Source organism: Amphibalanus amphitrite, unplaced genomic scaffold, assembly GCF_019059575.1.
Source record: "Amphibalanus amphitrite isolate SeventyFive unplaced genomic scaffold, NRLGWU_Aamphi_draft 000117F_arrow, whole genome shotgun sequence".
Classification (NCBI taxonomy): Eukaryota; Metazoa; Arthropoda; class Thecostraca; order Balanomorpha; family Balanidae; genus Amphibalanus; species Amphibalanus amphitrite.
Genome location: NW_024881612.1, coordinates 282,016 through 308,446, shown reverse-complemented (window position 1 = coordinate 308,446; position 26,431 = coordinate 282,016). Strand labels below are relative to the sequence as shown.

At 49.8% G+C, this 26,431-nt stretch overlaps 2 protein-coding genes across 6 annotated transcripts; one reads left to right on the top strand and one right to left on the bottom strand.

Annotated features, from left to right (window-relative positions):
* The first annotated feature begins 13 nt into the window (after nt 1–13).
* Nucleotides 14–20,113, top strand: LOC122381259 (serine/threonine-protein phosphatase 2A 56 kDa regulatory subunit epsilon isoform-like). Of its 2 annotated transcripts, none has more exons than XM_043365227.1 (11): nt 14–282; nt 5,797–6,055; nt 14,056–14,252; nt 15,227–15,328; nt 15,954–16,046; nt 16,235–16,425; nt 16,785–16,998; nt 17,324–17,443; nt 17,805–17,908; nt 18,224–18,349; nt 19,086–20,113. In XM_043365227.1, exons 2-11 carry the CDS (start codon nt 5,914–5,916, stop codon nt 19,180–19,182), a joined length of 1,386 nt encoding a protein of 461 aa, XP_043221162.1. In that variant the 5' UTR covers nt 14–282; nt 5,797–5,913; the 3' UTR covers nt 19,183–20,113. The 2 variants fall into 2 exon arrangements, with proteins under 2 accessions (XP_043221162.1, XP_043221163.1); XM_043365228.1 differs by lacking the exon at nt 14–282 and adding an exon at nt 303–447.
* On the bottom strand, nt 19,987–23,876 carry LOC122381260 (protein yippee-like 5). 4 transcript variants are annotated; one of them, XM_043365229.1, is made up of 5 exons: nt 23,781–23,876; nt 22,845–23,001; nt 21,465–21,820; nt 21,042–21,158; nt 19,987–20,561 (listed from the first exon to the last, which is right to left on the bottom strand). In XM_043365229.1, the coding sequence occupies exons 3-5, from the start codon at nt 21,623–21,625 to the stop codon at nt 20,456–20,458; spliced, it is 384 nt and encodes a 127-aa protein (XP_043221164.1). In that variant the 5' UTR covers nt 21,626–21,820; nt 22,845–23,001; nt 23,781–23,876; the 3' UTR covers nt 19,987–20,455. The 4 variants fall into 4 exon arrangements, with proteins under 4 accessions (XP_043221164.1, XP_043221165.1, XP_043221166.1 ...); XM_043365230.1 differs by having other exon boundaries at nt 23,718–23,800; XM_043365231.1 differs by having other exon boundaries at nt 23,736–23,800.
* Between the last annotated feature and the right edge of the window lie 2,555 nt (nt 23,877–26,431).

Sequence of the window (26,431 nt, the reverse complement as noted above, 5' to 3'; positions counted from 1 at the left end):
GAAACAAATTTTTGTCATCAAATATTACAGTTTAAAAATACTTAAAGCGTATACAAGTTAAAAAAGGGGTGAAATAATTTTCGATTTCATAATGTCCACAACTATACAATTTTCGTAGATTTTCGTCGGTCGTTGCGTTTTTACTGTGATTTGTTTGGTGATTGAGTGAATTGATATGAATGGATCTTGATAAAGAGTGTTTTCAGTGATATTTTTCGTTCATTGCGAATTGGTTGAACTTCATTCTGCCCCGTATAAATGCAACCGGATGAGGAGGAGGTGGTAAGTATTATCAGCCATTTTGTGTGTCATCGGTTTCGACTGCGCCATAGTTGTATTCTTTGCATGTATCGCATGTGATATCGTTGAACTTAGAAGCTAAATGGCAAAAATATTGTTTTTAAGAATTTGGGATTAGCTTTTCAGCTCTGTTTCTGTGCTATTAAGGTAGATAATTTATTTTGGTTTGTTTATTTTTTGTTTACTTGATATACTGCTTGCCTAATGGCAAGTTTGAAGGTATATTTTCACAGATATATTATTTTCAGTGCTTAGCAAACAGTATTTAAAAGTTGCAGCTATCACACCCAGCACTACTGAATAATGTGTTGTACTTGTAAGCTCTTCATTGTCACTGTATTGTTCTTAAATACCGATACTAGCAATGAGCTTACAGGCAGTGGCGGCGGAACACCTTTAGTTAAAGGGACCCTCCCACCTTCAAAAAAGTTAATGAATTGGCATGAAAGTGATGTCGCTCGGTTCAGAAAGAGCAAAAACGAATATCTACCAAATTTCATCGAAAAATATTCACCGGTTTTCAAGATATTAGACTTTTACTTTTGTTTACTTTTTGGGATCTCCGCTGTTCCTAGCGACTTTATTTGAAAGTGCGGCATTTGTTGCGCGCAAAGCAGCATATACCACCGCGTGCTACAAAACGTTTTAGTCAAACATTTAACGGACGTTCGAAAGCCTGATGACGTCATCAGATTCCCGTAATGGTTAAGAGATAGGGACCACGCTGGTCCCACCCTGCAAGTAAAGGGAAGAAATTTCTTGAACACCATAAAGCTGCGGGGGTTGCGACCAGGATAAATGGTGGTTTCTGAGCCTGGCCGCAAACTTGGCTCTCTCAACTCAAAACTAATGTTAAGGTGGGAGGGTCCCTTTAAGGGGGAGCAATGCCAACTTTTGGTCCCATTCTTTCCATGCAACGCCCATAGAGCTAATGTTAAAATGCTAAAATTAAAGGGGGCACATTGCCCCTGTGCCCCCCGTTCCGCCGCCTATGATTACAGGTGCAGCAGCAAATAAGGGGTGGTATTCATATAGCAGGCATCTTGCATGGTGCCTTCTGTTTGTGAAAATTCACTAGACTCTCCAGCTCTGGAAATAGTTAGTATTTACCTGCACTTTGCTTATAAAAGTCTAATCAAAATGTCTTCAGAACAAAACATAATCTAACCTGGCCTAACATAATCTAACCTGGCCTAACCTTACCTACTAACCTGCATCCTACCAACATACAAAATTAAAACCTACCAATGTGCAGCCCACAGCAGAATCCATGTAAATATTTCAAGAACTGGAGAGTCTAGCCTCTAGTGACTTTTAATAAATGGGTGGTAGCATGTGAGACGCCTACTATATGATTGCCTAAGGGGCCTGATATAGTTTCTCTTTTTACATTTATGCCAAAACCATATAATCTATGAAAACCTCAACTGCATATATGAATTTTGCTTTGGTAGGTCAGAGGAGGGAAGGTGCCACATGTATGTGATTTGATGCTGAAGAGAGCCCTCTCTCTTCCAGGAGTCATTCTGTTATCAGCTTAGTGCTTTAAATTAGAACAGTATTCCCAGAAATACTGATAAGAACATTCTTCTAATGTCTTATGTCACTGTTATGCCCTGAACATCTTAAGGGAAAACCTGAGTACTTTTGATAACTAGCTGGTCTGCATTTGGGTGCATTGGAGGTAGACTTATGTATTCCAATTCCTTTTGACTTGACACAGAGTATAACTATTAACTATGCCAGGATATGAAACAATTACTTTATGATAAAAGGAAAAAGCTGATGACTTTTTTCTTCAGAATCTGTACTATTCATATCTACTAATCCCTAAACATGTAACAATGTTTAGTTTTTTTCTAATTGGATAAATTCAGGCAAGGAATGTGTAATGGTTGTGTACTGCATACCTATTCCAGAATAAAAAGAACAGGTCAGCTAATGTTAATGATTGATCTAGTGATGGTGTACTCTGATTGTTAATTGATATTTGTCAGATTTGATGATCCTTTTTTCTGGTTTATGATAATTCAGCTAAAGATAAGGTACCTATCTGCTAAAAGGTTGCATTGTGTGACATGTTTCTACCAGGAATGGAGTTTTTTTTTTAGTGGTAGTTGATGCTGAATAATAGCCTTAAAGTAGCTAAGATACCTCTGAAGCTTAAAGCAACAACTAGTCATAAGACTTTCCATTGATTTAAGCTGTGTATATTATTTAGGACAGATTTGGCAATGGCCCAAACTGCCCACACAAATTACTATATCTTTTAAGTAATGTTTTGAAGCACAAAAATAGGCACTAGGATAACAAAGTAGTCACCAGTCTTTTCATTCATAATTCTGCTTACAGTTGTGCCATACAGACTGCAGAACATGGCATAAGCTGAATCTCTAAGAGACAATGAATTTTGACAACTTCAAAAAACAACATTTGGAAACTGTAGTTGTTTATTGTTTGTTTACTGAACAATCAGCAACAGGCTTGCACCCAATCACAGGTGAAGTCAGACAGTAAAGTTGCCTACATATACCTTATATATAGCTACATTTAAGAGTGTTACTGCAGTGATGAAGTATGTCACACAGTTCATGCACATGTTACTTTATGATAAAAGGCATGAAAGTTAACGCCGCCAAAACACAGATGCTGGTGTTGGGCACACCAGCAATGTTGCGTGGACTCCCGCCCGTCACTGTCAACTTTTGTGGTTCAACTGTAGTCGATGCAGGGACGGTGAAGAACCTCGGACTTTATCTCGACCGCCATCTGAACTATCAAGCTCACATCACCGCCATGGCATCAAAATGCACAGGAATTTTAATCGCTCTCAGTCATGCCCGCCACGTGATGCCAGCAAACACACGTAAGGTAGTTGTTCAAGCCCTAGTCATATCGATCGTGCGGTATTGTATAAGCGTGTATGGGTCGTGCGGTGTGACCCAGATGGCTCGTGTCCAGAAAATTCTCAATTTCTGTGCCAGAGTCGTCAGTGGCCGTAGACGCAGCGACCACATCTCTGACGTCATACAGCAGCTCGGCTGGCTGCGGGCAGACGAATTAGCCGAGTACCACACTATCTGCGCAGTCCACCGAGCCATCACATCGGGTACTCCTGAACATATCAGTGATACCATCGGTCCTGTAGCCCGTGACATACACGACCACAACACCCGAAACGCAGGGCTGATAACACAGCCACGGGCCCGAACAGAGACGGGGAGACGTCGACTATGTATTAGAGGAGTCGCGATGTTAAACGGTACCGAGTTGAGCCCGTATATACCAGCGTTTCGCGCCAATGTGAAGCGTGTGATCATGTCGAGACGCCGAGTAGCTGTCTGAACCTGTTCCAGTCGCACGCTTGTTTGTGTTTGCCAGTGATATCTATGCCTACTCGTACTGTCTATATGTTCCCCGTTTTATCTGGTTTTACGTGTCTGGTGAAAAGCCACTTTTATTGTGGATCCTAGATGAATACACATCTGTATCTGTTCTCTGTTTTTGTGAATGTGGTCTGTGGTGTATTGTATTGTACAGTGCTTCCCCTTTGGTATGTTGATGGTGCTTTTGCCAGGTTGAGCCTAGTGTGCAAACCCTGGCCTATACCAATCATCCAATCAGCAATTTTAGCCAGTTACCTTTTTCCACCAAGCTCAAAGAGTATATGCTCTTATATAGAGTATATGAGCATATGGTATGCATCCATTATCCAGGTAAATGACTTCAGCCTGGCTGTGTGACTTGTTGCTTGCTACCACTTGCTGTATGGTATCCTGACCAGGATTCTCTGGAGTTGAGTGTCATGGTAAAGGAAAACTTGAGCTTTAAAAGTCGGATGTTTAATGCTCTGCCAGCTGAGGTGAAAGACCAAAGCCCTGGGCTGCAGTGGGCCATGAACTATGCAATATGCATGCTTCTGTAGCGCATTGGGAGACTGTGTGTCTTGTGAGTTGACTGTGTCTCTGTGTTGTCTCTAATCAACTTGTTCTGTGGTAGAGTAAATGCTGACTACCTAGTGACTGTTGCCTACATCCGAGGACTGAGGAGAAATTATTACCCGGTGTAAGTGTTGAGAGCCCAGTTGAAGTTAGCTTGTGAGACAGGCCATATTGTCAGGTTGTGTGGACACATCAACCCACATCAATGTGGCTCACCCTGTTTGTCGAAGTGCCCAATCTTGAGTCATGAGCCATGAGTCAAGAGTCGGAACACATAAGGATGCTTTTTATGGCCCTTTAACTCAATATCTAAGTCCTGGAGTACCTAGTGGCAAGTGGCGAACAGTGTTTGAAAGGTCCTTTAACCCTCGCCCGCACATGCCATGTTCCCATCCTAGAACGCACATGGGGTGTGGTGAACGCACGGGGGGTGGTTGCCACCCCCCCCCCCCCCGCGCCATTTTGTTCCTGTTGGAGATAGAGCTTAGCAGTAAAGACCAAAAAGATTCTTTGGGAAGAGACGAATCCAATGATACCCAGTTTTACCTTCTCAGGTCAGTCATTAACCTTCCAGGTCAGGTCAAACTAAAAAATGTTGCTGTTTTGGGTCACCGTTGGATATCAAGTGTGCTGCTTATCAAATACCGATGACGATGCTGTTTTCTGGTGCCAAATCAGCCTTCTAGCTCTAAAAATGTTGAGTGCAGAGCAGAAAGACTACCTGGGGGGGTGGCAACCCCCCCCCCATGTGCGGGCGAGGGTTAAACAGATAATGAAAGCACCCCAAGCATTTTTGTACAAACCGCCAAAACTTAACACATTGAAGGTGAAATGTTGCTGAAGTCAACATTTGAAAAACTTTAATGTATTCTTGTATGGAGATCTGTTCGTTATCTTCCTTCTGCATGTTTAACTCAATATTTTCTTTTTGAGAACCTGTAGGGCATTGATTCCCCATGCTTGTTTTGCTTTTATGTTCTGTTGTGAAGGGCTCACGCTCAGCATCATCAATATTTTTTCTTAAAGCATAGCAAAACCTAGTTTCTGTGTATTTTCCAAAGCTTTTGATTCTTTCCCTGAGCTGTTCAGCCTCTTCCACTGACCGATTCCACTCGTTAGCATCGATTGTGACCTCTCCTGGCTCCTGAAATCGTCGGAGACCTGTTACTATAGCTCAGTTAGTGGAGCGCGGAGCTACAGATGTTGACCCGGGTTCGAGTTGCTCGGGCGCTCGATGTATGATACTCCTGACGTGTATGGCCCGGCAGACTTTGGTATATGAATTCTCCCGTTACCTGGCATTGTCTGATATAATTGTAGGTGTCGTGGGGTGTTCCACAAGCTCTACTCAGCGTGGGCTCCAGTCCAGCTCTATCACCCCGTCGGTTTAAACACTGAGTCTTGTCCACAAACAAATGCCCTCCCACTCGCCACCTCACACTCATACTCCCTGATTTTCAGCTATGAGTCTTCCTCTGTGCCAAATTCTTCTGATGAACCTCAACGTCACACACCGTTGCCACCGCTAACCCATGCCCATATTGTGTGCCCGCAGATTGTGCTAGTGTGGCCACCGTCAGCAGCGTAGAGGGGCGTGGGAGGGGAGGCCCGCACCTGCCGGCCGGCCGGGAATGGTGGCCCGCTGAGCCGAGGTCGCCACCAGCCTGCAGACATGGCCTCCACGTCGGCGTTTGTCGACAAAATCGACCCGTTCGCCAAAAAGTCGCTCAAGAAGAAGCAGCGCAAGTCTCAGGGCTCTTCGCGCTACCAGGCTCACAGCAATGTGGAAATTGTGCCACTGCCACTGCTCAAAGGTCAGTCGCCGGCTCTTGGTCTGGCATGTGAACTAGACGGTGTGAAGTGCACGTCAATCGATTGCGCCTTAACAATCATTATATGATGAGTACAGAAAAAAAGAGCCTGTAACCTCCTGAGGAGCGTACCTCTTCACAACTACCGATCCGTTTTGGCAGAGGGTCTTCCATGTTGGGTAGCCACAGCCCGTCTGCCTCTAATGCGAGTGTTCCTTTTTAGCTTGTGTCCATATTATGTGCATGCATGCTATTGAGCGATATTTGTTTTTCCCTTTTTGAATGCTGTACTCGTGAGGCGGATTAAGAGCTCCATTTTACTCAGTCCATAGGTCGGCAACCCTTTGTAGAGGCCAGAAAGAACCTTTACGAAGCGGTGAGCGAGCTGCACAAAGCATGCAGCTGTAATTTACCATACATGGCAATAGCATGTAACATTGGGAAAAATATTACAGCTATTCAAATGGATTGTCAAGTTATGACAGCTGAAATGTGTTACGCTTTTACATATACTGGAATTTGCGCTCTTGGACAGGCTTCGCCAGCAGGCAACAGCGAGTTTCATTTTTTACCGATTTTAGCGGCGGGCCGGATGTCGGACAGTCGCGGGCCGGATCCTGCCCGCCGACCGGAGATTGCCGGCCACTGAAGTAGGCCGATGAATTTGTATATATACGTGCGCTTACCCTGCAGAGGGTGTTGCCCTCCATTTTAGAAACTCGCAGAATGGTGGTAAGCTCTCTTCTAATGCAATTATTAAGGTCAGATTAACCCTCGCACCGACGGGGGGCGCGGATATCCGCCCCCCCCCCCCTGAGGTTTTTCGCAAATAGCGGGAAAACCGCGGCGCGTAGCGCCGCGAAATTTGGTATGACTATAACCTCATCAATTTTACACATGGTGTGTAAGTTTGAACCTCCTACCTTTTAAGGTCAGGTCACCAGGTCACTTTGAATGACCCAACCTCAAGTCACTTTTTTGCAACTTTGTCACCGTGCCAGAGCTACAGTAGATGTCGGAGGCCTTTGAAAGTCGCAGGATATTATTAGGTCATTAGTAGCTACAATTTGTATATCTCGGAATTTTGATATCGGTGACCTAAGGTCAGGTCAATTTCGCGACCTCCCCATTATAAGTCAATGAGGGAAAAATCAACTCCCTGTTTTTACCACTAAAACGGGTCAGAATGGCCCCATATACCATACATGACTTCATATACGATCAACCTTCACTACCTTGAGGTCTGTTTTGCTGTTGGGCAGCTGTGAGGTCATGTGACGTCATCAAAGGTCACCAAAGGTTTTTGGCCAATAACTCCGTACAGGAACAAGATACAGACGCGTGGATGGTCTCATTGTGTTCAGCTCGTCAAGACGCATCGAATGATATACATGATGACCTCGAGGTCACGTGACCTGAGGTCAACCTTTGACCTTGACCTTTCGAGGTCAACATATATATCATTCGATGCGGATTGACGAGAGGATCACGATGATGCCCTTAGTTTGCTCCTATTTGACTAATTCGAAAGTTATTCGAGAAAAACTCTCTCCATATCTAGCGCCGCCATTTTGACTTTTTCGACCCCTGTGACGTCATCTTTGACCTGACCTGAAAATGACCTTAATAAAAATTGTAGATCTTGGCCGTGCGTATCCGATGCCGTTTACCGCTTGTCGCTATCTTGCTTCGTTCTCGAGATCTCAGGGGGGGGGGGCGGTCATCCGCCCCCCCCCCCCGTCGGTGCGAAGTTGGCGCAGACCCCCGTCGGTGCGCGGGTTAAGTTAATGGAAAGTGGCATGCCAGTTTTGTCCCCTTTTTTTAGACGCTCCTTCTGTTCGTGGTGAATCTTGGTCTTTGTAGACCTAGGTGTAAATGCTTAGTAGGTGGATCGTGGTGGTACACCTGGACTGTCTGTTGAAGACAAGTCTGCCCTCCCAGCCCAGCCAGACCTGCTGCGCTAGCTGAGCTCAGATTTTCTGTCCGCTCTCTGCAACTATAGGTCCGTGCTCTCCTATCCGCTGGTCCACTCCTACTCCCCCCCCCCCCCTCCCCCAGTTCATCCGCCTCTCGTTCGGGCAAGTGGCTCTTGCCCGGTGTATCTGTTGCCATTATCGAGCTGACGCAATGGTTCGATGATGCGACTGTCAGGAACCGTTCTCGGCGAAAATAAACAAAGTGACGCGTCGGTGCCCGCTGCCGTCTGAGGGTGGCGCCGGTGATGGATCACTGGCGCTCACTCAGAGACATTCAGGGACTCAGGTGTCCATTTGACTCGGCACCTGAGCTGTGAACTGCGCGGTACGGCCGCACCAAGTCTGCCTTGTGAGCAGCAGAGGCTGGACGTCTGTTTGCTGACGTTCTGGCTTTCGGTTGCGAGTCATAGATGACTCCTGCCGTCAGCAGCAGATATCCAGTAACACGTTTGCGACAGTGTGATGCCGGCTCAAAAGACATTGCCCGGGCTGCGTGCCGTTCAGTACAGGGACCGCGGTGCTAGGTGGAGGCTCATTGGAACGCGTCGTTCAGTGCTGGGTCGTGGACCGGGCCGGGTGACTGCAGGGTAAAAGGTCTCTGGGTCGCACCGCTCGGTATAGGGGTGGTTCGAGTGACCACAAGCAGCGACCTCGCAGCTTCTGTCAGCGCTGCCCAGCATAGCCCCCGGCTCCGGGCCGTTCGGTACAGGGCCGTATACCACGGCGAACCATTCAGAATAGGGGAAGTTGATTTGGGCCGCTCGGTGCAGGATCGGTGGCCCTAGTCGCGCCGTTCGGTACAGGGTCGGACCGCCCAGTGTAGGGTCCGGGCCGCGGCGGGCCGCTCAGTACTCGATACAGGACCGGTGGTGTCAGCCGCCCGTTACTACACAGGACCGGTGGTCCTGGCCGCCCGGTCCGTTGGCCGCCGGTGTTTGTCCGTAGGCGCGGTGAGTCACTCCCCGCCCAGCACGGCGCCGACCACTGCACGGCCGCTACGCCCGGCGCGCGTGCATACGAGCGCCGCTGGCCGCCGCATTCCCTGCTGCCGCTGACGTGCGACTGGACTGGTGACTGGCGGACTGTGACCGGCGAGCTGTGACCGGCGCCGTGTGAACGAGGAACTGGGAGTGAAGGCTTCTGTCGCTCAATCGAAGGGGTATGTTCGATCCTCACCAGATCAGTCGGTCTATGCAGTGTGGGGCCGCTGAACCGGACGCTGGCTAGTCGGACGGGGACTGGGTGTTAGCGCGTGACAGGGCCGACGTTTTTGAGCTGCAACGGCTGATCTCGGCTTTGAAACTATGCATGGCGTTTTGTTCGAAATGCATTCGCCTTTCCAGAATTTTCCGAACTGGTGATGGAATTCGGGACCCAATCTGTTTAGTGCACAAAAGGTCATGTATGAGCTTGGTTGGAATCGTGGTCCTCGTCTGGTTGGAATCGTGGTTCTAGTAGCATGACCAATGTTTGCTTTCGTTTATTTAAATTTTAAGAACAAATTCATGTTTATTATAGGCATCGGTATTGTGGTTAGATACTGAAGTCCTTACTGTAGGGCCACCAGACCCTTAATTGTGCCTCCTGTTGCGGCTAGGAGCCCTACTGTGGACCCTCGTGTGGACAGCTGCGGACCCATTTCTGGTTCCTTCTGTTCCGGCCCCAGACGCTCCCCGTGCCCGGTCCCAGACGCTCCCCGTGCCCGGCCCCAGACGCTCCCCGTGCCTCCCGGTCTCGCCGGTCGGCGGTCGCCGTGTCCGCCGTGGAAGCCCGGCAGGTGCGCTCGGCTGCAGCTGCGACCAACAGGGAAGACGGCGCTGTGGCCGGGCCTCCCACCGACTGACGTGTCTACTCGCCGTAGAATTGTCTGCGCGGTCACTCCGTGTGGCGGGGGAGGCAGGGCTTCCGCCTCAGATTCTGCCGATTTAGATCGGACTTTTATCAAATCAAATGACGTCAATTTTGAGCTTGGTTAGAAATCGCCTACATTTCCGTCATAGATCTATGTAGCAAATGTCGTTTGCCGCTTGTTATCAAGTTACCTCGGACGTCCGGACGTGGGCGGCTCCGGCGCAGAGTGGCGGTGCGTGGCTGTGCTCTGCCGGCTCCGGTGACCCGCCCTCTGGCACCGCTAGCTGCCCGGCTGGTCGGGGATTTCCCAGTGACGTCATCCATTCACGGGGACCCGGTGACGTCACGGTGGGCGGTCGGGCGGTCTCTGGGCGCGGCCGTGCCGCCCCCACTCACCGTCCGGACGCTCCGCCCGCCAGATCACCACCTGCTCGTCAGATATTAATTCGAGCGTCCGGTCAGCGGGCCGCTCCGCTCGGCCGGCCGGCCACTGGACTCGGAGGTGGCTATTTTGGCGCGCGCGCGCGCGTGCTGCCTCTGACGGGCGCCGCCGATCGATCCGTGCTCGGCGGGCGGGCTCGTCCGACGCCGCTACCCAGATGGGTCGGCCGGAGGCGGCGACTGTCGACGCCTGCCGACGGGCTCTCCGGGTGACGACCACGGCTGACGTCACCGTGACTGTCGGATCCAGATCCGGCACTGCCAACCAGTGGACAAATGCCAGCGGATACTCCACGATGCTTTTCTAACTCGTGCTACTTATGTTTTTGTTGTTTTTGCATCTGAATGTTGACATGCCTGTCTTTGATTGTCTCGCAACTGTGTATCCGGTTAAATACTGCGGATGGATGGTTCCGAACCCAACTCAGTCGTTGACCCATGTGATTGAACAGAAGTACGGGCCAATCACTCTGAGCTGAGCCCTCCTTCGCTCCGCCCACTGTGTCCAGTCTATGTTGTCCCAATCGGTCATTGGCAGGCCCTGCTATTACAATGCGCCCGAATTGCCCAAATTAGGCACGTCTGGCCGTTCCTATGCGTCTGGAGGGCGTTCAGCAATGCTGAATAAGAAAACGGAAGGACGGGAATACGGAATGTGTGTTTCCTATTGCCTATTTTTGCCTATTGAGCAGGAAATGCGTCGGCATTGTGCGCTTGCCCGTGACCCTGCCGCCGAGCGTGGCATGCCCACAGGCGGGCGATGTCGCAAATCATGCCACTGGAGCAGTGGCACGCTGCTCCGAGCTGATGGTCACTAGATGGGGAGGGGATGGCGGACTACTCCATCACCGTAGTACCTTTAATTGGACCCGCCCGAGGTGTGAGCCGTCGGTCCCACCTGGGGCGGCGGCTGCCACGCCACCCCGTGGTGGTGGTCTGCGCGCGCGGTGGGAAGACGTCGCCGGACGCTCCCACGGCGGCGGCGTCTGCAGGCGCGAGTGGGGCGGACCGGCCCTCGGTCCCGGTCCGCTGGCGGGACGGCTGCGGCCTGCACCGGCCAGTGTCCACTGTGCAGCGTGCAGAGCAGGCCCGGCGCGGCGTCCAGAACGGGACGGCGCCGCGGCGGGCGGCACCGAGCTGTCTTGGGCGTCACCGGCACGGCACGGCTGAGTGCAGACTGAGCTGTCAATTCCTGGTCGAAAACGGACAGAGCTAGGTCTCAGCTTCACTCCGATGAAATTGGCTTTATGTCTCAGAAAAGAATGTTTCTTTTTACATTCACGCCCAGTTCTTTTTTAATAAAATATATTTTATAGAAAGCTTAGATGTTAGATATTAGATGTAAGGCATGGCAAGGCCTTATTACATGTTGTAACTCGTAAGGAAACCTTCACAGCTACGGGAGCATTCGTGGAGTGCTTGGACGCCCGGTGTTTGGTCTCGGCGGCAGGCCAGCGTTTCTGGCAGTGGTTGCCAGGTGCGCCGCTGTTATGCGCCAACACCTCCCTGGTGTTATGACTGGTGACGTTTAGAAGCTATACGTCAGCGAGATGAGAACGGTGATCCATCCGTGTAGACACGCTTACAGTCACGCCTGAAACTGTGCGAAGTTTCATGGTGCTACACTGGCTTATAAAGCATTGCCGTACAAGAACGGCGCCTCAACCTGCTTTTTACTTGTATGAAAAAAAAAAACTGAATCAGTTCGGTTGGGGTGTGGAACTAAAAATTCAGCTATTGAAATGACATCCATGAGAAAACCTGTAAAGTCTGATGACTGGAAACAGTCGGATGGAGGGGAGGATGTAATCCGGTTCAATTTCCGAATGATTGATTTTCGACACATATAAGCCCGGTTGGAGCATGACCTTTCAACCGCTGGTCATTGAGTCTGAGGTACTGGCCAGTGGCCACTGATCATCAACCTCGAACTGGCTGTTTGTCGTCAGAGTCGTACTGCTGACGGACAGATCCGCATTGGCTGTTGACCAACAGAGCCGTACTCCCCGACCGGCCGGCCGACTCTCAGTAGGCGCCGGGTCGGAGTCGGAGACCCCCGGTCGGACGTGGCGCTCGGCCGGCGGCCGGCCCACCCGACATGGCCCACTGTTTATGTTTGTTGGAAACATCACCGGTCGCTCGCGGGGCCACCGCCTCCCGGCGTCAGTGGCGAGCTGGGGCCAGGTTAACGCGACACGGCGCCGCTGCCAACAGGTGGACTCGCGGTCAGCCGACGGCGCACGCGGCACGGCGCCGTGAAAAGGGTCATGAGGGCGACGCTTCTTGACCGACAGCTTCTTGGTAGCTGAGAAATCGTTGTACGGATTGGTATGTGTCCTTACGCTACAGAGCCCTACGGAGCCTTGCTGTCGACACTACTCTAAAGCCCCAATAAACAAGATTTAGCACCATGATTTCAATCCTCCATTCCTATCACGGGACTGCTAAGAAACTCTGACGTCATTCGACAATCCGCTGTCGCAACTCTGCAATAACTCCTTTTAAATCGCCTTTCTTTCGTAACGCATCGACGAGCAGTGAGAAAGAACTGCGTTTGGCGCTTAACGTTTCTCAGCCCTCCCAATAGTAATCATATGTGAGAAGTGACCGTGTATACGGTAGCAGTCCTGCTGCCGGGTTCCGTTCCGTTCCGTGTATCTGGAGGGCCGATGAACCGGCGCCCGAGTGTCTGGCCGGATGCTGAGGGGATATCACGGTGCAGATATGTACCGGAGTGCCCGGTATCGGCCGGCAGTGCTCTGCCAGTATCAGCCGGCGCTGCCGATCGGCTGCCGTCCATCTCCTATCGGCCGGCCGCGCCAGATTAATCCGTTGCATCGGCTTATCGACTGTGGAGCGGCAGCCAGTGGGAATCAATACGGATACCTGGCGCCGAGTGGGTCCGGTCCGGCCGCCACTCGACCGCGGTGGACGGCCAGACCCTTATCGAGCGGATTTTACCGCCCAGCGCTGAGCGCGCTCAAACGCCGTCCTGGGGTTCACTGATACATGTTTACTGATTTGGTCGTCGATAATGCTCGACGCGCTTTGTCAACTCAAAGAGTAGCTTTGTTTGTTACAGCTGGTCTTCTGTGGATGTGTTGCGAACCATTTGACATTGTGTCATATATTTTGTTGTATTGTTGTGTATCATGAATTATTGTTTATTCACACTTCTGCAGCAGTCGTCGTCGACCATAGATCTAGACAGTCTCTATAAATAGGTTATAAATACCTAGCTCTAATCACTAAAGTTAACGACTAAAGGCCTGGCTACACTATGCGTTTTCTGCATGCGTTTTTGCAGGTTTGCGTGTTTTGCGTAATATCGTTCTAGGAAAAAAGTTATAAACAATATAATTTTTACTTTGGTTATATACAAAAGCTAATATAACTCTTATGTAACTAAAATTTAAGGTGAAAAACATCTTAAAAACGTAATATCGTTCCTTTTTCTAGAACGATATCACGCAAAACACGCAAACACGCAAAAAACGCACGAAGAAAACGCATAGTGTAGCCAGGCCTTAAGCGTAAGTGCATGACATGGGCTGGGTACGCTGAACGACATTGCCACCCCACCAGTAATTCATCATCATGTATTGATATTTGATAATAAACCATGACATCTCGTTGGTCCCAGTGGGACCGTCCCACCCAGGAACTGTTTACTACCACTTACCAGAGTCATCTATCGGCAGCTTTATAAGTTTCATTTCATCTTTTGTCCGCCAGATGTGCCGCCGGCCGAGCAGGAGGAGCTATTTATCCGCAAACTGCGCCAGTGCTGCATCTCGTTCGACTTTATGGACCCGGTGGCCGACCTGAAGGGCAAGGAGATGAAGCGCGCCACGCTCAACGAGCTGGTGGACCACATCACCTCCGGGCGCGGCGTGCTCACCGAGGCCGTCTACCCGGAGATCATCCGCTGTGTGAGTGAACGCACGACGCGCACAGCGGAGGAGGAATGGTCGGAGGGTTGGGACACATCGGAGAGGAATGGTCGGGGTGCGGGGTACACACACCGGATAAGAAGTGGTCAAGGCATCGGGACACACAAACAGAATGGTCAGGGCGTTGGGACGCAAAAAGAATAGTGAGGGCACTGGGACACACAGAGGTCAGGGCGGTGGGAGACAGGCAGAATGGTCAGGGCGCTGAGATACAGGCAGAATGGTCAGGGCGCTGGGACACAGGCAGAATGGTCAGGGCGGTGGGAGACAGGCAGAATGGTCAGGTCGCTGAGATACAGGCAGAATGGTCAGGTCGCTGGGACACAGGCAGAATGGTCAGGTCGCTGAGATACAGGCAGAATGGTCAGGGCGCTGGGACACAGGCAGAATGGTCAGGGCGGTGGGAGACAGGCAGAATGGTCAGGGCGCTGGGACACACAGAATGGTTAGGGCGCTGGGACACACACCGTGAACGGAAGGGTGAGGGATACGCACTGGAGTGGTCAAAGCGCTGGGACGCACACATTGACAGAATGGTCAGAGCGCTGGAACACACCGGAGACAAAATGGTCGGGGCGCCAGGATACATATCGGCGCGCTAATGGTCTCGTAGATACTAATTACGCATATACGATCGCACGCTTCTATATGAGTAACGTTTGCACAAACGTACCTTGCCACACATGTTCCCGGGTCAATAGCATGTTAGTAGGCCTTTTATTAGGTAGTTTTCCACGAACCAGTCGGAACATCCGACTGCTGACCGAATTTCGACGTGTGTTACCGGTGAATCAGCTGTGGTGCCTCAGATGCTTCCCAGATTACGAATGACATTCAGCCGATATCCGGCCTCATATAGGGCGGATATCGTATATCGTATATCGATATCGATATCGTGTATATCATATATATCCGGCCTAGGTAGTTTGACCGATGATGTATGTCCGGTGCAGATCGGCTGTAACCTGTTCCGGACATTGCCGCCGAGCGAGAACCAGGAGTTTGACCCCGAGGAGGACGACCCCACCCTGGAGGCGTCATGGCCGCACCTACAGGTCAGTAACAGTCCACTAGGCCTCTGTCGGTGGCTGATCGGGGGGGGGGACGGGGGCGCGTTCCTGTGAACAATACTGATACTAGTGATATTTGTGTAGTTGTTGGACGTCATACTATCGTGGAGTGTCGTACGCTTATTCATCTATCGATAGCGAGACCAATCAAGCATTGTGTATAATGACACATGACTGTATCGACATATGTGCGTCAGCACCATTAGCATGTGTAATTTTCCTTACGGCGAGTCACACAGGAACGGGAACGGGAAGTGCATGCTAAAACAACACGTTGCGTTCCATTTTGATTGAACAACCCGTGTCTACCAGTTCTGAGTCCGTATCATTGGACTCTGATTCTTTGTTTTGTGTGTTGGGGGATGGGCGACGTTTTGTCCGTGGCTCCAGGAACCCCCAGTACGTTGAAGGCGAAATATGTCCGTGTCTGCAGGCGGTTCTGGTCCGGCGATGTACCGCTCGTTAGTCGGCAGTCGGAGCTGACATTGAATGACGGGATACACGCCGACCAGCTGACGCGGGACGCACGCTTTGAGACACCAGTCCGGGTGGCTGTGCTGCATTCCTCCTGCCAGACTCTGACTGTAGTCTTCTGTTTCTTCTATTTCAGCTCGTCTACGAGTTCTTTCTGCGCTTTCTGGAGTCACCGGACTTCCAGCCCAACATAGGAAAGAAAGTTATAGACCAGAAATTCGTTTTGCAAGTAAGTAATGTTGTTGCCTTATTATGTTAATTGGTTATGCTTTGTGTTTTGCATTTTTTTAGTTTCAATAACCCTGTAACCAATGTGCACAACTGGTGCAGAGGGCATTTTATGTAAACATTCGTTAATGTTTTCGATGTGCGGACTGCAGAGGGCTGACCCTCTGTCCCTCCCGGTGCGCTCTGCAGTTGTTACAGCTGTTCGACAGCGAAGACCCCCGGGAGCGAGACTTCCTCAAGACGGTGCTGCACCGGATCTACGGAAAGTTCCTCGGCTGGCGGGCGTTCATCCGCAAACAGATCAACAACTTTTTCCTGCGCTTCATCTACGAGACGGAGCACTTCAACGGCGTGGGAGAGCTGCTGGAGATCCTCGGAAGGTGCGGAAAGCGGTGGTGACGTGGGATTTCGGCCCGTAGAGAGGGCGGTTGGGGTGGCCGGGGACAGTGCCGGGTCGGCTGGGTGGGAGTCTTCACTCTAAAGGTCAGCTTACGCGGCTCGAGCGCCCTATAACCCAAATTTTACATCACGCGGGATAAAAGCAACAATTTATAGGTGTTATGGTATAAATATTTTTGTTATCTATTGCATCATGTTGTTTGTGTTTTTTTCAGTCTAGCGACGCATCTATCTGTTGATGTGCGCTGATATGTCCGCTCATCTGACGTTTCCGCTTGCGTGATGCAATCTGTGCTGACGTATTTACGTCATTGATCTGTGCTGACGTGTCCGCTGACAGCATCATCAACGGGTTCGCGCTTCCTCTGAAGCACGAGCACAAGCAGTTCCTGAACAAGGTGTTGATCCCGCTGCACAAGGTGCGGTGCCTGAGCCAGTACCACGCGCAGCTGGCCTACTGCGTGGTGCAGTTCCTGGAGAAGGACCCTACACTGACGGAAAAGGTGATCCTGGGCCTGCTCAAGTACTGGCCGAAAACCTGCAGTCAGAAGGAGGTAAGGACGAGGGCAGCCGGCCGCGGAACTGGGGTGGGATGGCTCGTTGCTACGCCTTGTTCATCGCGGCATGATCAGTAACGCAGCTTAATATGCTAGAAATACCTATTCAGAAATCAAAGGACGAACCTTTTCATTCCTCGCAATGCCAATTAAGTTGTTTAAACTGTCACGATGTCATGGGCGTCAATGACCAACGCAGTCCGGGCGCCCTAAAAGCCCAAATCATCATCATCGTCCCGATGCCCTGTGTTGGTCGCCCCGCCCCTGACGCCCACCGTCCGAGTCCCGGCACTGAAGCCGTATGTGTGTCTGTCGCCGACAGGTGATGTTCCTGGGAGAGATCGAGGAGATTCTGGACGTGATCGAGCCCAATCAGTTTGTGCGCATCCAGGAGCCGCTGTTCAGGCAGATCGCAAAGTGCGTCTCCAGCCCCCACTTCCAAGTGAGTCTGGGCACCGGAGACACGCGGGGACCGATGTACTGATCTGTGCGACATCTGATCTATTGTGTTCGTCTGCGCGCTTTTGTCCAGAACTCCCATCAGTTTCTGGCTGATCGCTGTATTTGCGATTATCTGGGCTACTCGTCTTCGCGACGAGATTGACAGCTGGACGACAGACGTGTCGTTTTTGCCCATCCCGTGTCTTTCTGTGAACTGTTGAGAAGGGTGTGTCGGGGATCCGGCAGCACTCCTATCGGTATCGCTGACTCTGCGATCATGCTTCTCTGACGCTGCGGACATACTGCGACGCTTTGGGCCCCCTGCTAACGCTGTGACCTGACGTTGCGGACCCCTCCGCCAGGTGGCCGAGCGGGCGCTCTACTACTGGAACAATGAGTACATCATGTCACTGATCGAGGACAATAGCAGTGTCACGCTGCCAATCATGTTCCCGGCTCTCTATCGGTAAGACACGTTATACCACAGGCAGAAACACGGGCACCGTTTGCCACTCATTGAAATGCAAGCCGATACTGAATTATTTGTTACTCACTGAAATGCAAGAGACATTAGGTATCATACATGGTATTATGTTGCGTCCTTATGTTCAGCTGAGCGTCAATACGGCACTAAGGATTATCTTCTTAAGTATCCGGGCGTATCATGCCACACTTCAGAATCAATCATTACAAGCGATTGCTAGCCAACCCACTGAACCTATAGATTCATTACTCTGTACTCAGAACTATGCTGACCAGCGTTTTCTTTTTCTATCAACAGGATTAGCAAGGAGCATTGGAACCAGACGATTGTGGCGCTCGTGTACAATGTGCTCAAGACTTTTATGGAGATGAACGGCAAGCTGTTCGACGAGCTCACCGCCTCGTACAAGTCGGAGCGACAAAAGTACGTGAGCCCGCGGTCTGTTTATGCGAATGAACTGGTTGCTAGGGAACTTTTTATCGTATATTGTTTATTGCCTTTACCAGTCCGATGCATAGTACCACAAACATAATTCACATTTCCTCTCTTAGGAACCAGTTCACTTCATTGGGCTCCATTATTGGCTCTTGATCTGCCAACAAGATCCGGCATGCGTAGCTTGTGGGGCGGGCTCAATTGCTACATTGGTTATGCGGGTTTGTGCTTTGGTTTGCACGTTATTAATTAACAGATATAAGTTTATGATCATTTGGGGTCGGCAGGCTGTCTCAAAATCTTGAAAGCCCGCTGTCACAAGTCAATATGTTTGTCTCGGAAGCTTAGCTAAGTTTTGGTCTTGGTGTGAGGCTCCATTGGACAGCCGTACCAATTTGCGGACTGGTCGGAATCCGCTAATCTGCTGGCGTAATCTGCAAACCCCATCGTCAGTGCCGGTTACGTTTGGTTGTTTCATGTTCAATGATGAAAGCTGGCAATGTCTGATTGCGTCTGGTCCATATTCAGCGTCCTGAATTTACGGTGTCATATTTTGCTCAGTCACCTATCTTTTCCTGCATTCAGATCTCCACACCATCTCTTCCAACGCTTTTTATTTTTGGCGATTGACTGTAAAAGTTTTTGGGAGCTACATGTGAGCGCAGGCGACCCCTCGAAACCAGCGACTTCCCTCCTACATCTGACCCGTCCACGCCGGTTGCAGAGAGAAGAAGCGGGAGAAGGAGCGCGAGGAGCTGTGGAAGCGGTTAGAGGCGCTGGAGCTGCAGACACAGAAGGAGACGGCCGGCGACGCCAAGTAACGGGCGCGCTCTCGGCCGCAGCCGCCGGCCGGCGCGCCGCGGCTCGCTAGTCAGCGTCCGGCGGCGGCCGCTGAGTCGGCGGACCAGGGCGCGCCACCACTCATGTGATCGCTATACGGGGCGGCGCCGGCGGCGCGCTCGGGCTCGGCCAGTGGGGCGCGCGCCGGCTGTTGTTCGTTTGTCATAGAGGAGTGCCGCGCCGCCCGTCTGTTGCACACTGCTCTCTCTCTCTCTCTCCCCTCTGTCCGTACTGGCTCCGTCTCCTCTCCCGCGCGGACCGCCCGCCCGCCTGCCGCGCCGCGCCGGTCGGCAGTGATAGCTAATGCTCCTGGCCTTGTTTTGTTGTTGCCAAACGCGGCGCGGCTGGTGACCTGCCCGCGCGCGCTGTGGCCGCGCCGCCGGCGGTGCGGTGTGTGCGTGTGTCGGCCGCCGTCCTGCCGGCGCCGCCCGTCTCAGGGCCCCACCGGCGCCCGAATAACCCCCGAGACTCTGTTGCACGGCGGCGCGCGTGTGCCGCGGACCGGCGCGCGGCCAGCACCGGTTTTACAGTCTTTTGTCGGCCCCGGATGCGACTGTACATACTCGTGCATGAGGCATATATTGGACACGTGTGTGGCCGTTGATGTACCGGATGAGACCGAGCGACAGGGCGGCAGACGTGATCGGCGTTCGTTTGGGTTTGCGTACGGCGAGAATCTGTCCGGACTTGGCCTCCTCTGTAGAGTTCCATGCGATCAGTTGTGTAACGTTTTGTGATGTGTAATTTTTTTGTCCTATCAGCCACTTCTAACTCGGTAGAATGTCTCTGTGAATAAACTGTATATATACATATATACATACTACACTTGTGCTTGGCTTATAAATTCATGGACGCAGCCACGACCCGGCCCGCCGCAAACTGTCCCTCAATACAATACAATGTGGAAACTCGTCAATGACTGCTAGCTCTCACAGATCGGTACGGCGGGTGATCCTCGGTATCACTCTGGGGGAGATATAGGCTCTAGACGCGGCTCTCAGCCGCGGCAGTTGATGCGAGCGGAGTTGGCGTCTCGCGCTGCGGTCACTCCATTCGCGAGGTGACGCGTGACGCGCCTGGTGGCACGACAAACAGTTCTCGACTGCGACACAATCAGCGGCGCCACCGCCGCTCTTGGCGGTCGGCCAGCAGCAGCCCCCGGTCCTCGGCAGATGGCGTTACTTTCTCACTCGTGGGTCTCGCCAGCCTCTCGGTGGGTCGCTGAGGAGTGGGGATCCAGCGCACTATCGGCGGTTAGTCGCTAGAGTCCTCGGCGGGCAGCGCCATATCCTCGTCACCCTCGATACCGTCACTCTCCTTAATTAACGCCTGCTCCAGAATCACCCGGCCCTCCTTATACCTGAAACAGGTGCCAGACCCCAATCAGAATGCTTGACAATGGCGTCTACACTCTACGCATTGTCTGTTTTATCTGTGGTGAGTGACCGTACAAAACAACTACCACGCTCTAAGCAAAATACGAGCAGAGTGCGTAACCTGACAAACCGTGAGCCAAACATGCTCACTGCTCAGTGCACTGCACTCTTCCCCCCCCCCCCCGCCTGTCCCCAAGGGAGTACACTTGTGAGTCGTGCCCCTGTGGCTCTGTGATGTGGGGAGCGTGGCGCGAGTCCACGATAAAGGGCGGTTAACCGATAACAGATTAGTTGAAAGCTGACTGCCCGATTTGTTTGCTGTCGGGAACGTTAGTAAAATGCAATAATATGATATGACTGGACAATCAGCCCAGCTACCCATTATGGAATTCAAGCGTCTGACTGCTCGCAAGCAGCTCGCAAGAAGCCAGCGAAAGCGGTTGACTGCCCGTGGGGCTCGTTACCTCTGCTGCTCCTCCATGGCGAACTCGTAGATCCAGCCGAGTTTGGTGTCGCAGTACTTGCAGGAGACGTCGCGCACCATGTGCCGCCCGGTGAGCATCTGCCGCTCCTGGATCTCACTGCGGGCACAGGCAGCGGCACGGTCTCAGCGGGAAACCGAGAGGCATCCACCCAGCACACATCAGAAACAGCGACCCGGACACGGCAGAGGAGCCGGACGGCTCTCGGTCATGATGGAAAAGAGCCGCACACGGTCGCAGCGGCCTAGTTTACCAAAGAAATAGACATTCGTTCCAGCAGAGAAGGAGCGGCACCCACCTAACCTTACCCGGTCAAAAAGGAGACTGATTGGGAGCGCACCATCCCCTATCGGTTTCGGTTCTTTACACGTCAACTAGATCAGCTAGTTATAAGCACTTCCCCACCTGAATTTGAGGTTGACCACGTCTGTGAAGAGGAAGGCGCGGCCGGTGGATCCGGTGAAGCGCGTGCTGATCAGCTTGCTGCGGTTGGTGAGCACGGTGCCGCAGCTGCGACAGGAGAACAGCCGCTTACCGCCAATGTGCCGCAGGAAGATCCTGCCCATCGTCCCTCACCCGGGACCGCCGCGGCTGCGGTCACGAGACCAGAGAGGGCACCGCCCAGATACGCAATACGCTGAGTGGTTCAGACCGGAACGTCGTGTACGCTGGCAGTTACAAGACCAGCCACCAGAAAGTGTCTCACTCAGATTGCTGGCTTCGAAAGTTGCGAGCCGAGATCGGCACTGCTACCGGATCACCTGCGGATGAAGAAACAAATATGAGAAGGTTAATGCCTCGTGCAATTAATCGTTACTTATCCAGCGAAAAATCGCGAATATGTCCACTAAACCTTCGCGACTCACAGACGATCGCTCGATTTCTGAGTCAACAATTTTGGCGATATTGATATCGATACCAATGATTGACGATAGGAGTTTCCACATACCTCGACACCTCGACGCCGATTCACTTCACCCCTAATCGAGCCAGAGCGTTGCAAAAGACGAGCGTGTTGACCGCCACAAAACCGATAGTGGAGTACCAAATGCTTAGGCCTGGGATCAACCGGTGACATCTGATGTCAGGTCAATGTCCATGGGTCAGATTAGTTTTTGGTGAATAACAGGTAAAAATAAGTGCAGTACGAATTTCACATCAAACCATCGCGATTTTGATGTCTAGCTGCTTCAATCTCATACCTTCTGTTGGAAAAGGACAATTTGTGCCTAGAAGGTCAATCCAAAGTCAAATCTACTCAGGTTGGTGTGATGGTCTAGAAAGATGCATTCCATTAGTCAGCTCATTCAGTGCCCTCTAGCAAGGTACCTACTCTTTACAAATGATGTTTTATGATAGGTATTGAACTGATCAAAAACAGTTATGGAGCTGCCAAGGGATTTTCAACATCAGCATCACACTGCTGTTTATTAAGTTACCCTCCTCATTTTCAGAGACTCAATTAAAGGGTAAAATGACTCTCAAAACAGATCTCATTTCAAATTTTCTCACAAGGAAGTAAGATAAGTGTCCACATTTAGGGGAGGTGTCATGTGGTGTGGGGGTCGCATTTATCTCAGGGTGAAATGTTAAACATTGATTGTATACCATGTTGGAAATTGTATGTCTATAAGAGTTGTGAAACAAATCTACAAAACAATGCTGTTAAATCATTACCAAGCTTTCTCAAAATGAATGCTAAAAAATGTGCTTGCTTTCTCAACCCAAATCCACCTGCAAGTGATTAAATTCCTGAGGTTGCCAACTGCAAGATAGTCTCAGTACCTTGGCTGCCTTGTAAGATGAGGCAGAGACAGGTTATCACCAGCCTGTAAGGGGGTGGGAAATGAGAGGTCTGTCCAATGTATCCAGCAGCTCTGCTGCCTCCTGATGCCAGAATCCTCAACTGGTCAGTACTCAGTGAGCACTGATCCAAGTTGACCTGGGAATATGTGGGGTGGGGATAGAGCAGTGATTAGTCAATGTACTCCCTGCAGTGCTTTCCAGCCCTGCTACTCCGACTCTGCCTTCTGGAACATGACAGCTGCTGGGGAAAAGATAACACAATCAGGCACAACATATTCAATGTAAGATTGCACACAAGTTATGACTGATTTGAAAAAGACAGCAACTGATGATCATATCCAAGAAGCAGCAAACCCTAAAATGACTATAAAAATATAGTGTTCTGTATTTGAATTCTGACCTTCCTTGAGCAAGCAATGAGTATAAACACTTAAACAGGGGTCAAAGGACACATTGAGCAGGCTACAGACATTCATTTTCCAATCCCAGCTACACAATCAAAAAGACAAAATAGATACATGATGAAGAAATGAAACGGTAGCAATAAAATAAGTAAAGAAACTGATGTAGATGGACCAGAGGTTCAATCTGCCTTTGATCTGATGATAAATGAGGCTGTTCACCTTGTGAAACAGTATAGGGCTGAAACACATAGGTGAACTGTTTAAAATTAGGGGATATGGGATAATCATCCAAATCACAGTCAATAATGAGATATACCTAAATAACCCAAACTGAAACCAACAAGCTGTCTTTCAACCTGTTAATTCATGACAATGATAAGAAATTGTGAGAATTCTTCCAATGAGAACGATGGCCATGGTTATAGTCATTCATCTCTGAATACTAAACCTCTCATTAAAATCATACAAGTAAATATATAGCCACAAAAAGAGCAAATCCTCCCTTGTTTACCACTAAGCAGACTGTTTCCCAATGACCTTGGATTTTCTCGCCTTTCTTTGTTTTGATTGACAAACTTTTATTCCCCGATCGAAACTACAATCAAGTCCAATAAGGCAGCGTAAGCGTGGATCCGATGCAAGGCGTCCAGGAAATAGTTCACTTTCACGAAATTATTTTTTTTGCAACGGATTTATGATTTTTTATGTTCAAAATAATCAGCAAAGAAAATAAAACCTTTTTATAACAAAAGATTATTTTCTATATTTTGATATAGGAAGAACTTTTCAGTTTCTGTAAGGCACACGCGATCCAGTATGAAAAGAGCATGGGTCCCGAAAATTCTTCAGAAACAGAGAAATTATCGCAGCCACCGGCATTTGGGCGATCTGCTCGATCTAATAATGTTCCCCTGAATGTCCTAATTGATCAGTACGAGCATATCTATGAGTACGAGAATTTCTCTAGAGTTCTCGTAGATAATTTCTCTAGTTTCTGAAGAATTTTCGGGACCCATGCTCTTTTCATACTGGATGGAAATATATGCAAGGCACACATCACACCTTTTTCGGGACGAGAAATAGAATATCTTTGCCTAGGGTGATCGTTGGGCTGTAAAAGCTCCTGATTTATGCTCGTCTCAGCCCAAGCTACGGAACTGCTATTCCAGTTCAAAACCCATGTTAAAAAGTGAACTATTTCCTTTAAGGGCCTTGAGTGTATTACAGGGCAGGGTTTACAGGGTAGGTAGGGACTCGAAAATGGTATGTTCAAAAATATTGTTATATTTTTATCAAATAGAATCTAGTTGAATATTGGTGAGCAAAATCAACATTACACCACGTCAGTAGCGGCGGAACACCCTAGCGGCGGGGGGGGGGGACACTGCCGACTTTTGGTCCCATTCTTTCGGGTGGGACTAAATGCTTACTTCGAAATCTAAGCTACGTTGCGGCATTGGCGGTTATGTGCGGCGTGTATGCCGCATGATTAGTAAGAGGCGACCACTAAATTAAAGACTCAAACGCTCCGACCGGTTCTCAATGAATAACACTGCATACCAAAAATGCCAACCGCTCTCGTCATAAGATATTCAGCTTTAAATAACTAGGTTATCTACATCATCATTTTGAACCAAATTAATACTTTCAACTTAACTCACTCATTCCTTCCTTTGTTGTCTCCAAACAGTCGTTCGATTGTCTGGAAATCGTATGCTAAATCCCGTACCTGTATGCGACTGGTGCATATAAAGGCCGATAAAAGAATTTGAATAGGCTCTGGCATGCGATTTCCTGGCTACCCAAAAAAGTCTGTTTCAGTCTTGCTATCAAAACATGACCTCGCCCGCACAGGGGGGGGGGGGGTTGATGCAACCCCCCTAAGGTTTTTCGCGAATAACTCGCTTAAAAAGCGGCTGATCGCGACGAAACTTTCAGTACCCTCGCATTGATCAATTTAACACCCATCCTGAAAATTTCATGACCCTGACCCAAATGACCTTTGACCTGTGACCTACTTTTCGAGACCATGTTTGGCCGGAACCGCGATTCAGCGTATGTCGGCTCGCATTAGCAGCGCGTTTGCAGTCTTTTCGTGGTTTCAAGCGTTCAAACATGTGATATGATGTTGCCCCCATGCATTAGGGTGGGTGTCAAGGTCACCTGAAGGTCAGGTCAGGTCATTGACCTTTGGTGACCTCGGTTCACTTTTTCGAGTTTGACATGTTTCTAGGTCAGTTTTTTTTCGAGCTGAATTCGAATTAAAGGAAGGGTGCCACCTTTTGGACACAACGCAGTTTTTACAAGATTAGCCTCACATGAACCTAAAAACCGGCTTCACTTACCTATGCTCGAGACGGTCAGCATTGAATCCGCACGTGAAGTTATCATTTGCCAGTTTTGCTGCCAGCATTTGGGCAGGCAAAAATCTTCAGCACTATTTCCTCGTCGTGTTAAGGGTATTTTATAAAACATGAAATCAGCAAAGGTATGTATAAAAGTTATACTTTTGAAGCATGTTTTATCATTTTGAAAGGGTATATTTTTTCTTTATGGTATACACTTAAGTTTTAAAATTTTAATTGGGTAGTTTTTCTAGTAAGTTGCATGAAGGGTGAAGGGTTCCATAGATCTCTTAAGCATTGTAAAGGAAAAACCTTTACTCGACTTATTTGATGTTCTTTTCTGATGTTCTTTCTGATGTTCTTTTGATGAAACCTTTAGTTCAAATCATGTTATCTTCTTTCTTTTTATTTGTTCATCTTTTTGTCTCAGTTGCGCCATCAATGCAAATGGCAGAATGATATGTTGCCATGACAACAGGATATGCCAGCCGTCCTAGCTGCCACATCAAACGACCTTGAGTTGTAGTGGTGATATAAACAACGATCTTTTTTTTTTTGGCCAATGTATTAAATGCAATGTTTCGGTTTTTTGTATATTGTGGACGCGCTAACCACGTCTAAAAATTCAAATAAGTAAAATAGATTCATAGAACAAAAATTTCGGAAGGTGGCACCCTTCCTTTAAGCAACCACATGAACGTTTACAAAGTAGTTTTGGTGCCTTCGTAACATGTTACGAGGCTGTCAGAGGCGGTTGACACCCGGCCCCCGCCGAAGTTAGTTGGTAGCACTGCTGCTCCACGGCGTACATTTCCTA

What these genes read in the sequence shown, in the direction of transcription:
- LOC122381259 (XM_043365227.1), top strand. Translation starts at nt 5,914, where the DNA reads ATGGCCTCCACGTCGGCGTTTGTCGACAAAATCGACCCGTTCGCCAAA. An exon ending in CGTCATGGCCGCACCTACAG is followed by an intron (nt 15,329 to 15,953) that starts GTCAGTAACAGT and finishes CTTCTATTTCAG; the next exon opens with CTCGTCTACGAGTTCTTTCT. An exon ending in CTGCTGGAGATCCTCGGAAG is followed by an intron (nt 16,426 to 16,784) that starts GTGCGGAAAGCG and finishes GTCCGCTGACAG; the next exon opens with CATCATCAACGGGTTCGCGC.
- LOC122381260 (XM_043365229.1), bottom strand. Translation starts at nt 21,625, where the DNA reads ATGGGCAGGATCTTCCTGCGGCACATTGGCGGTAAGCGGCTGTTCTCC. An exon ending in GTGGTCAACCTCAAATTCAG is followed by an intron (nt 21,159 to 21,464) that starts GTGGGGAAGTGC and finishes CTGTGCCCGCAG; the next exon opens with TGAGATCCAGGAGCGGCAGA. An exon ending in GCCATGGAGGAGCAGCAGAG is followed by an intron (nt 20,562 to 21,041) that starts GTAACGAGCCCC and finishes CACCTGTTTCAG; the next exon opens with GTATAAGGAGGGCCGGGTGA.